A 12,809-nucleotide genomic window follows, 5' to 3' on the forward strand; every position below is an offset into this window, starting at 1 on the left:
AACGGCCTAAAGCCATTCATATAATGAAGCCATCTTTAGATTAGATGGAATAACAGAGTTCAGTGTTGTTAAAGAATAAACAGAAGGATATTTAACAATAATCATTGCTCTGAGTAAGATTGTAAAATGTCCTGATCCCAAAGATCTCTTCTGTTTCATGGCCATTACTTATGTAATCTCCATTAAACTAAATAACTTTTCCGTAGATTGATATGGTAATTGGGTTATTTGGCATTACATTGATGCAAAAGAATATCACATCAATTCTTAGAATTCATTTTTTCTTTTAGTTTTTGTATTTTATCACTAAGCACATAAACTAAAATGTTACTTCATACATTAATTTATAAGTGGAATAGTGTATGAAAATGCCCTCTTCTTTCACTAATATTAGAAATTTACAAAAGAATTTTATAAAAAAAGATTTATGTACCTTGCTTGCTTATCTACCTTCAATTAAAATAAAAAAAAATCATTAATTTATTTACTTTTTTTTAGATGAAAAATTTAATGTCATTCTGTTTTGCCTATATCATTACCAAATTCTTTTTGGTGTATTTATTAAAAATTATTTGTGTACATTGGATGATTGGCATACACGTTATTGACCTAATGCATTTATGCTTTATCATGCGAGATGTTTGAACAGAGTTCAGATATGTTATGTTGTTGTTTATTGCCCTAACCTCTACTATTCTATTAACTCTAGTATTCTATGTTAACATCATACAGTGGGTTATTTTTAGTTTCTTCTGTTGGTTTATATTCTGAACAGTTTTCAGTTTTTTTTTTAATTTCCAACTTATTCAGAATGGCAAAACGTTTTTAAAAATATTTTTACTATTTTATTTTTATTAATAAAAAAGAAACTTTTTTAATTCTTGCAAATTTAAATTTGCTGTGAAACACATTGAAATTACCTGTTTTTCTTGCTATAATTCTACTATTTCTCAATAAATGTTTTAATGCCTTTTTCTGAATCTTTTTTTTTTTGAATACAACATTCTTTAAAATCATCTTAGTTACTGATCTCATCAGTATTTTTTAAAGATTTGTTGCTTCAAGTTGATCATTTAATTACTCCATATTTTACTTTTGATTGTTTCAAGCATGTTTGGGGTATAACAAAAAGTGTGAAAAACCAAGAATCTATTGCTCCTAAAAATGAAGCGATCCTTATGTACCCTTCAACCGATCAAAAAAATTATCCATCATGTATCATTCCAGTAAAAGGAAGGGAAAGAAATTAGTAGTAAAATGAAAATGGAGTGGATAATGCTATAAAAATTGGGAATAATCTATTTGCTCACTCTATTTGCTCAATCTATTTGCTATAATTGGGAATAAATTATTTGCTCACTTTGTTTGGAACAGCCTGAATTCTTTTGCTTCAGACAGTATAATGATTTAGTTCACATTTAAATTTGTTAATAATTGTAAAAGCTTTATACATTTTTTTATTATCTCTCCCCTTAAAAACATGGTTATTAAAAAAGGGGGCAGAAACATCTCCCCTAAGAGGTTGAAATTTAGTTTGAAGGTTCCTTTTAGTGCTTCCAAAAAAGTCTTTTTGGAAAGTTCAACTCTAAAGAGGTTTTGGTTTTTTTTTTAGTGATCAAGTTTTACCTGACATCATTGAGCTATTAGTGTTGCAGTTTACCATTAATGGAATGATGGTTATTTAGGTTCCAGTATTTTTAGATACAAAAACCTAGTAGGATCGGAACTACACCACTGAAAATAGATAATCTATTGCTTTGACTAGATGGGTAATTTACTGTCTAGCTTGTGAACTGAGTATTAAAAGGCACTTAAACACCTCAGAAGAGTTTACTGTAAATTTATGGGATTTCTAGGGTTAATAGTTAAATCATTCACACTAAGATTGGTGAAAATCTCTTTTCACAAAAAAATTGATTACAGAAAAGTGAACTGAAGTTATACAGCTGGAGCTACAGGGTACAGTTAGAAACAGCAATATTTTTACTTATTTTATATGAGTACAAACTTTACACCTATTTAATATTTACTTTAAAACTGCAAACAAATATTAAATGTTGTGTATAATAAAATGATAAATATATGTAATAACATAACATTAGAAAAAAATATAAATCTAAAATAAAATCTCATATAGAGCCGATAATAATCTACTTGTATCATATCGATGTAAGGAAGAAACTAAGAAAATACTGTTTTGGATTATTGTAGAATTAGATTGTAGTTAAATGATCTGGCTGATCCATTTTAAGGGCAGAAAACATTGCCAGATTTCTCAGGGCATTCAGTCTTTAAAAATATCTTTTTTCTTCTATTATTTATATCTTCTCACCCTTTACATTTTTGAAAAATTAAACATTCAGGTTAGTTGACAGATTTATTTACTTATAACTAGAGACCGGATTATATGTAACATAAAAAGGTTGAAATATGCATGCAACTCTGTGTGAAAATTGCTTAAAATATGTATGAAAAGTGTCAAATTATTCAACTGTAAATGATAACAAAATAGTAATTTCTAGTTTTTATATTTTAAAATCGACAAACAATTAGTTAGGAGTTGAATAATATGTTGATAAATTCAATAATTAACAAGAATTTGAATTTTGTTAGTTTTGTAAACATAAACTATCAGGTTCTGTTGTTCCAAATGTTCAGTAGTAATAAGGTTGTGGCTTCGATCACTCAAAATATTTTTATAAGTGGAAAAGAATAGTTCCACATCCACCAAGGTAACTGGGCGGTATTTGAATTTGGGTGCTATGTTAGCACTTACTGTTTCTGGCAAAAGTCACCTGTCCCATTAAGAAAACGATCAATTTGATATAAAAGTTCAAAGTCTGGGTTATTGTTCAAAATGTTTTCCAATTTTTCTTTAAGTTTACACGGTAATACCTCTGGCAATGCGGAGTTTATTTGACGTATTTTATTCAATAACTGAATAGATTTAGTCAACGTCAAACCTCGAGTTTCAAGCTTTTTAATACTCGTAGGTATGTGGGAAAAATGAGTGCTATTCACACAGCTATGTTTTTTTTTAATATTAGAATCGTTAGTGCTTCCTTGGACTGACAAACTGCCATAGTCTCTGCGCTATCGAAGTCGTTTACTACACCTTTGATGACCTCTAAATGTTCATTCTAAAACAGTACAGCTTCAATCCATGTTTTTCATAGAGTTATTAATGGTTCAGGAGGAAAAGGCACATTTGGCAGTTTTTCTTAAGCAGGTGCCTTAAGGAACACTTATTTTGTTGATGAAATCAGTTTATTTACATTCCCAAACTGGGATCGTACTTCTTCAGTGAGTCGATGTGAACAAAGCACATCACATGAATGAAACTGGGATAAAATACTTAGAGGGCTTTGGCTGCCTTGGATCTTACAGGGAGCAGCATCTGAGAGTAATATAAAACACTTTAATCTGCAGAAGATTCAGGAAATATTTTTTTAATACCCTCAATTCACATATCTTATGATTGCAAAATGATTTGTCTTTTCAAGGTCTTTGCAGGCCACCAAATAGGAAGAAGGCTCTAGTTTTAGTGCATCAACAATTAGATTCGCAATGTGTAACGGCCACAACTGTCATTAGTTTCGTCAGCTGAAATCGAAATAATGCTTTCTTTGAATTCACTGCATATTTCTTCCAGAACATGTAGGTAAATTGTTGGTGTGTAATTTTTATGCAATGTTGATTCATCTGGTAATATTTTGATTTGAGCAATATTATAGCAGAAAATCTATGAATGTAGGATTTGTAAGTTTGTGAGGAGGAATATTACTTGTAAACAATGCTCCACAGTTGTGGAGCATTTAGTGGGCACAGTAGTGAAGCAAACAGTAGACATGTGGTAGCTAAATGTGCTCTAAGTGTGTGTGGTTTGATGGCTACCACGTAAGATTTCATTTATTAACTAGGTACTCTACCGAAAAATATTGTAAGTATAGCGAAAATATGCATCTTCACTAGATTTTAAGGAAAATATGCAGTAACCGGTGAGTATGGGCTTAATATGCATATAATCTGGTCTCTACTTAGAACATATGTAATGAGTTATGTATCTAACCCATGAAACTGAAATTTGAGTTTTCTATGCCACCTTTTATATAAGAAGCCATTCTATATTGTGCAGAAATTATCCAAACCATAAAAAAAAATATTGCTATCTTATACTAAATTGAAAAATAGACATTAAATATTTCACAGAAATTGTCATGTCCACATGGTTGGATTTTCCTGAGTGAGTGAGTATAGTTTACTTCCTGTTTGTTGAAACCATCTGAGTGAGTTTAATACTATCTTCTATTTCACAGTAAGTGCAATAGTGTGCTGATTTTGTTATTAAAATTCTGTATTATACTTTTTTATTACTAGCATTTTTATTTACAAGGGTAGATTTTTTAATCTAAATCTACATAAAGTTATATACAATCATTATTGTTTGCATATATGAGTTCTAATCTATAACATAATGATGGGTCAATAATCAAAAGATTTAAAACGTTATCTTCCGTAAGATCAGGAAATTGAAAATACATAACATTTTTATAAATGTATTGTTATTAAAGCCTTATCAATGAAATATATTAACAAAAGACAAACAATTTTCAGAAACAGTTATATTATTAAGTGTTTGAAAAAAATTAGAAGATGTAAATTGTTATATAATATTTAATCTTTTCTTGATTGTAGGATTTAATTAATTTTAATTTTTTTTTTTTTTTTTTTTAGTTTTAAAGAACTTTCAAATTGTGATGAGATGCGTGTCGGTTCACTTGAAACCAGTACTACAAGTCTACAGTTTGAATCAAGATTTGAAAGCGGGAATCTGAGGAAAGCTATTCAGGTAATATTAAAAAACTTTTGTTTGTGCTTTCGAAAACTTGATTAACGACTACTTAATTACAGTTTTTAGAAAATCTTTTTGACACTTGATTTGAATTCATGATTCTATATGTAAAAGCTTATAAGTGCATGTGACATTGATAAAGGAACTGAAAAAAGACCCAAAAGATTTTTGAATGTACATTCTAAAAATTTAGGAAGCATGTCACTTAAAATTAAATTTATTTTTCTAAAGGTTAACATAATTTCATCATGCATATTGCTGAATTTCTCTTCAGGTGCTTGCCAACAAATGGTTACACTTTTAAAACTATTTAAAATTGGTAATTACTCATGGAACTTGTCCTTCCTATTGGAGAAAGTATATTAATATTATCTTATAATATATATAAAGAGTTACTAATGTTTTTAAAACCAGTGCCATTAAAAAAGTGCTATCTTTCAGATAGCACTTACTAAATTTGTGCTAATCATTAGCTCTACAAGGTTTTTAGAAGAGAGTTTTATTTGTTTATAAATCTTTAATTAATTTACCTTTGTAGTGTAACATACATTTTTAGTTACATATTTAAAAGTTTTATTTTCTGTTTACTGTTTGGGTTAATGTCATTGGTTTTAAAATTATTTAACGGACAGCATTAATAGATACAGTGGAATTGAAAAATATGAAAAGACTACTTAAAATGAATAGATATGAAAATTTTTTAAAAAAATTATGTGTATGTATTAAATGAAAATTAACATATATTCATGAAATAGTGCAAAACAAAATTTGCACTTGTGTTAATAAAATTGAAATAAAACTAATTGTTAACTAAGAATTAGTGTAATATTTCCTGATGCACTCTGCATCAAAAGCTTAAAAACAGCTTTGAACCTTTACCACTCTACAAGAATGGAGACATTTCTTCAAAAAGTTTTGGATGAAGACAGTCTGTGGTAAATGAAACGCATGGTAAAAAATTTATAAATTCATTATTTTTAATTTAGCTGTTTTAAATGATAGTGCTAACTGACCAATTGCTGGTTGTGATTGAGATAAAATGTGTAGTTTAGATTCATTTATTCTTCCTTCCTTTTGTAAAACTTGCTTAAAAGTTAGTTTCTGTATAGTTAGTTATAGATTGCAACAGATGAAACAAATTTAAATTTACAATTAGAATTAAATTAAAATCTTTTTTCTTTTATCTTCTTTTAATGGTAATGTTAAATAGGCAGTGAGCCATCTATATGCAAATGAAAATGTTAGACTGCATTTTATTTGGAGAACCTATGAAATAGTTTTTAATAATAGAAGAATATATCATTATATGCAATATAAGAGTAATATAGCAAGTTAGCTGATTACAACTATGGAATGTCTTTCCAAAAAGTTATAGAAAATGAGAAGCACAGTGAAATTTGACCATTTAGTAGAATTATACAAATTTCACAATAGAATTGTATTACTTGGCATCTTGGCATACTACCATGGACTTAAGTTTACTACTTTTATTCCCTCTCTACATTTTTTATTCCAATCTTAAATCTTGATGGAAACATTTTTTTTGGGGGATAAAGTGTGATACAATGTGACAAATAGAAATTGTGTTTTTTTAGTAATGTTGGTGAAAAATACAGAAATGCTCACTTTGTATCTTCAACCATTCCATCTTACTTTATTTGCAAAAACGAAAGATTAATTCTATAATTTAGTGTAGCTTCTAGGCTACGATAAATTTCAGCTTACTAATAAAAATTTAAGAAATTATTGTTTATTAAAATGTGAACTAGTATGAGGTATTACTAAACCAGTGATGCTCGGAAGACCAAACTGAAACTTGTTTTTATTTTATAATACATTCCACGTATCAGGTTGTAACAATCCTTTTGTATGGATTAAAATTAGTTTAAAATAGATTAAATAGATTTTTATAGATTAAAATTATGTTCAGAATTGTGACCAGGCAGTCTACTTGGAAGAATACTGTTTTGTTGAATTATATTAATTTACTCCCATGTAAGGTACTGTGCATTGAAAAGGATGTATTAAAATGCCATTTTCTAGCAGAAATCAAGTACTGTGTATATAAACATATTATTTTGTTTTGTGTATATCAACTGAATCTGAGGAAACTTTAATGTGCCTTATTGTCTAGTAATTCATAAAAATTAAAAAATAAAATCTCTACCCTTCTATTTAATTGTTGAAGTCCTACTGTTGAAAGCTGCTTGCCTTCAATGTTAATTCATTTTCCTCACCTTCTAAATTACATGACTTCTCTGATCATACGTTCTTGTGGTCTCCTTAGATCTAGAGCACTAGTTCAAAAAAGTTTGAATAAAAGTTCAAAAACATATTTTTGTTGGGTTGCTTTGGGTGATTTCACAGTAACTCGATTCGTTATGTTTAGCTTTTTTGTAAACAGATAAACTTAATTTTTATATCTTGCTGAAATTTTATGCTGATGTCTTTGATAGTGCAATATGTTTGTTTAAAAACTAAATTTTGGAAATACAACTTATAATTAAGAAACTTGTAGATGAAAAAAAATTACGAAGTAGTAAGTTATAAATATTCTACTGAAGTCATATTTTTAAAATACCTTTCTAAACAAAAGAATATTGATGGAAGAATTCATCACACAGTTAGAGCCATGGTGAAGGGAAATTGGCAATAAAATAATGAATGAAATAGCTATCTAGATATGAATCATGGCTCAGCATATTGATCATGATTTTTTGCAATTTAGTAAAGTATCTATAATGTGTAGGTGTCATGCCAGCTTACTGCAAGATTGTAAAATAATGTACTGATGCTTACAAGGAAAGTCTGTTATGTTGTGAAGCAGAAAGTATTGCAGAAATTATCAATCAAAATCACACCTGGGTCCAGTACTACTGACCAGAAATTAGAAATGAGCAAGGAAAGGTAACTGCTTACTAAAATGAAAACTACACCATTCATAATCATTACAAGAAAGTTATGTTGACTCTCTTTTGGATGAATAAGGCATCATTATAATGCATAAGATCTCTAGAATCATCTGTATCTTACAATGTAGTCAATCCAAGATCTGTTGTTTGAGTGTCTTTCAAATCTTTTCACTCATCATACCTTCATATAGATAGATATTCACATCTTAGGAATGCTGAAAGAATAAATAGAAAGCTTTTCTTTGGAGGTTTAATGAAGAGATGATACAGGCAGTACATTGCTGAAAATTTTGTTGGTCAAAAGGGAGAAAAAAGTTTTCTCTTATATTTTTGAATGTTGAATTTTGTTGTCTTTCTCTTTTTTGCCTTTCCTTTCTTTTATTCTTTATCTTTTGTTCCTTGGGTAGGTATCTTGGAGTTTGGGTGATCTTGTCCCATTGTGCCAGTTAGCACCTTCCAGAAGCTGGAGGGCAGCTACTTATTAATTAGTGTTCAGTACTTATGCAACTGTTCTTGATTCTGTTTCTTGCTCAGAGAATGAACAGTAAACCAAACTTGTGGTTGAAGTGTCCACTGAATAAAGTTGGGCTACTTTTATCTAATGTAATGACTTGTTTATCTCAGTGCCTGTCTAAATCACGTTAATTTTATCTCATTTCGTTAATGGTTGTTTTGCTTCAGTCTGATGTGATTGATAGGTTCTTCATGTATTAAAAATTTATGAAAACTTTTAGAGCAAATATAAAGTTGACAGTAGTTTAAATATTCTTTACGGAATTGACATTCAGGAACAGGGAGGATAGAATATAACATGTTCCCTACTTGGCTAGAGATCATTGTACTGTATCTTGTGACAGCACACTGAAATAATACACATTTCAAGCCATGAGCATTGTATATTGGTACGTTTCAAGATATTATAACTGTTAATATTTTATCTGTACATCAGTTTATTTGTCTTTTTGTTTACTTTAGATTGGACCTCGTGAATATGATCTCATAGTGATGCCTGATGTTAATTCAAGTTTACATCATAATTGGTTTTATTTTGAAGTATCTAATATGGATAATACATTACCATACACTCTTAATATTATTAACTGTGATAAACCTAATAGCCAGTTTAATTTTGGTATGCGACCACTGTTATATTCTGTTAAAGAAGCTATGTTGGGCAGGTAAATACTATATAAACATTTTATTTTTACAGGTATGCAATACCAACTTATTTACATACACAGTATATGTAATTATATAATGTGTAGTCATTATGTGTGAGGGCATTTAAAAAAAATATATGTGTATCCTGAACTCTATGCAACAGACTTTTTTGCTATTTTTCATCTCTTTTCAATGTAGATCTCTTCTCAGCCTATCAGCAATGATCCTGCATTGAGGCTTCTTTTTAGTCCAGCCACTTGTTCATTGCATTAGAACATCCAATTATATTTAAATATTGTACGACCGAAGTACTCTTTCAGTTTGGGAACAAAATAAAATCTCTTAGGGTCAGATAGCGTGTAAGGGTATTCTACTAGTGTCAAACTTGCTTTAGCTGAGGGAGATATAAAAGCTTGAGAAGTGTAGCTTAGTGTGTTGTTTTGGAGGAACATTTCCATTTCATTTACTTTTGCCTCTTCTTTTTAATTTGTGCTATTAAAAAAAAATCATTTTTTTAATTTTTTCATTCAATTTTTTTTCCGTAATGGCTGCGGAGGAGGAGGCATGCCTTGAAGTTTTTTTTTTACCTTAATTTTGTTAGTTCTGTACTTAGATGCTATATATTCTATTTCAATTTTTATTATGTAAAATTTTATTATGTGTTTATTATGTAATTAATAAGTTTTATGTAATATTTTAAGTTTTATTATGTAATTTTATTATATGTTTTGTAATATGCTTGCACATAAGTTAGAATATAAATTCTTTGAACAAACCTCATTCCTTTATCTGATCAGCATCTTGTCTACAATTCAATTTTTGTATAGTTAATAATGGAACATTTGTGTATGAATAATACATTTAATCATAAAAAAAGACATTTTAAATATTGAAGTTACTTTTCAGTTAAAAAATTTTACTTTTCATTAATAATTCTACTCAGTAAACGGTAGGCCAATAACAGTATAATGATTGTTGTTGTCTATTGTCTTGCTAAGAATGCCATTAATAAATATTTTCACAACGTAACATCTAGATGGAATTTTATCGATCGATGTAGGTGAAATTCATTAGAAAATTACAAAATGCATATTTGGTAGGTAATCTAAAACTGATAATACAAGAAAAGAAGTATTGCAGTAGACATAATACATTGCAGTAAGACATGCACACATAAATTATAATTATATTAAAACTATATATGTTATATATTTGTTTATTTTTTTATTATTATTACTACAGTTATTTATTTGAAAGTAATAAAGTATTATATAATATTATCAGTGTATTATTGATTATAAATGCTTATATGAATTTAACTTTTTATAGGCCAAGTTGGGTACGAGCTGGAGATGACATATGCTACTTTAAAAATTCATATTATTGTTCAGGGAAATCAAAAAAGAAAAAATCATTTCAAACTTTATCGTTTAGTATCCTGTTTCCTCATAATTTAGATGTTTGTTACATGGCTTATCATTTTCCATATACTTATTCTAGATTACTTGTAAGTATACATTTGTAATCAATAAGATATTAGAGATAAGTAGGAATCTGTTAACTACTCATATTCTTATTAAAATTTCTCGATTATTTTACTGAATTCCAAAGACTGCACTTGAAATATTTATTATTAAGAGTATTGTTAATATTATTGGTAAATTTTAATTTGTTTTTTATAATACAAGTAGTCATCTGACTATTACAGTGTTATGTATTTGAGTATTTTACTATTTTTTTTGTTAATTATTGATTGATAACAAATTTTAATTGGTTAACAGAGTGTGGGGTTATCGATCCTATTTATCTCTAATCATAATTTTAATGGATATAATGTGAAATATTATCTTTAATTATAAAACGTACAAAAGAGTAAATTACAAGATTATTTATGGTTTGATATTTTTTTTTTACCTAGATGAAAATAGGATGTCAGTTTTAGATGTAATAATTTTGGCAATTTATAGTAAATAGTGATTTCCTTGAGTCAACCAAATAAAATTTTACACTACTTTATACTACACTGAAGTGTGATGCACTAGTTTTATTTAGTAGGTGTTGCAACTACATGAGTGAGCAATCCCTGCTTAGGAAACTAGAGTTTGAACCAGGTAGACTATCCTAGGTTGCAGCGTAGTCTCAACCAATGTTGCAAGTGAGATACTGCTGATGAAAAAATTGCAACAGCTAATATTTATCCAGTTATAATGAACCTATCCAGAGGAGAAGGAATCTTAGTTTGAGAATGAAGAGAGAGAGAGAGAGAGAGGACAATCAGTCCACACAAGATTTCCTACCTTTACAGGAATGTTCTAATCTTCATCCAGGATGATAATTTACCTTCCTGTGCAGGATGAAAATTAGAAATAGATGAATATACTTTTGTTTTACTGAAATGAATATTTTTAAGATTCATGTTATTCTCTGTACTATTAAATTATATTTAAATTTTATTAAATAAACTACCTAGTGCAGAATATTGAAGTAAGACATATCTAACCTTAATTTTTTGTAAACCCCATTCATCCTCAAAAATTTTCATCATGATTGAAATAATTCACTTGAATTATCCTTTTGAATCCACTTTGAATGATTCTGCGAAATGTCTTATCTTAATATTCTACACTACGTGGTTTATTAATGTAATTTAAAAGAATCTAAAACTAAAAATACCACTAAAATAACTGATATATATTGTAAAGTTAAAAAAATTTAATTATGAGCATTGTTTTTAAAAATTTTAATTACTAAAAAGTAAGTGATTATTACTTTTTACAAAACATTGTAAGTGTTAATAAATCTTTATTCGTTTGTACAACTCAATCTTTAGATGATTTAATTTTTGTTTTAATACATTTATTATTTATAAACTTGAGTCCATTTTATTTAACAAATTAGGAATTATAAAAAATATCAATTCAGGAAGTAAAATTATATAAGTCAAGAGGTTCTGTGTGTTGTGTACTGTAGTTTAGCTAATAAAAGAAAATGCTTGTTGTGCTGTTGTAAAGTGTTATAATGTTGTTATAAAGTGTTATTAAAAAAATAAATAACTAAAATTAAAGCATATATATATATATATATATATATTTATTTATTTTTGTTAATATATCTATTATTATTCTTACAGCTCTTGTACTTAATTTCAGATAATAATTTTGTTTTAGTTACAGAGCTCAGAAACTAGACGCATCAAAATAGTGTAATAAACATTTTTTATTTCCATAAAATATCTGTATAAAATATTGCAATTAAAGTAATATTTTTATATTGTTTCTTAAATGTAAACAAAGCAGTTTCTTGCTGTATAAAGAAGTTTTTAATAAAATAAACATAGAACAGAGCAGACACATATTAGGTTGTTTTATAGGTTTATTGAAAATTAACAGCTCAAATTATGTACCTTTCTTTGTTTGTCAGACTGTAGTAATGTTTGTTAAGTATTAAAATTGCATGTATTTTAAAGTTACTATATTTTGTAAGGGATAAAATTCTGTTTGTCATTGTGAAATTTTGTAAAAATTTATAATTCACTGCTTATCCTGTAAATATTATTAAGCTTTTAACATTACTTTTAAATATGATTTCAGTTAAATTTATGGCTGTGGAGTCAAAGAGTGTTACCTAATCATATATACTTCAGAGTTGATAACTTATGCAATACATTAAATGAAAATGAAACACCATTGGTTACAATATCTGCTCCTGAGGATAGGGATGTAAAATTTCATGTAAGTATTATTAGTTCAAAAATTTTAAATATTACAAATAAGATAAAATGAAATTAAAATGTATTTTAATTTCATATTCAGTATTTGAAATGTTTTAGCAATTTTCAACAAATTACACTTACATACTTTGAGTTAATATTAAGTGTTATTAGT

The 12,809-nt window shown here is 27.9% G+C and overlaps 1 protein-coding gene across 8 annotated transcripts in view; it reads left to right on the top strand.

The window, feature by feature from the left end:
• LOC142321672 (cytosolic carboxypeptidase 1-like) overlaps window positions 1–12,809 on the top strand; it is a 293,694-nt gene that overhangs the window by 172,049 nt on the left and 108,836 nt on the right. For all 8 annotated transcript variants that reach the window (XM_075359948.1, XM_075359949.1, XM_075359947.1 and 5 more), the window contains 4 exons: window positions 4,735–4,849; window positions 8,740–8,942; window positions 10,255–10,432; window positions 12,516–12,656. In XM_075359948.1, coding sequence (XP_075216063.1) covers window positions 4,735–4,849; window positions 8,740–8,942; window positions 10,255–10,432; window positions 12,516–12,656 — 637 coding nt within the window. The remainder of the gene's footprint in view (window positions 1–4,734; window positions 4,850–8,739; window positions 8,943–10,254; window positions 10,433–12,515; window positions 12,657–12,809) is intronic.

This window comes from Lycorma delicatula, chromosome 3 (genome assembly GCF_047948215.1).
Source record: "Lycorma delicatula isolate Av1 chromosome 3, ASM4794821v1, whole genome shotgun sequence".
Lineage (NCBI taxonomy): Eukaryota > Metazoa > Arthropoda > Insecta > Hemiptera > Fulgoridae > Lycorma > Lycorma delicatula.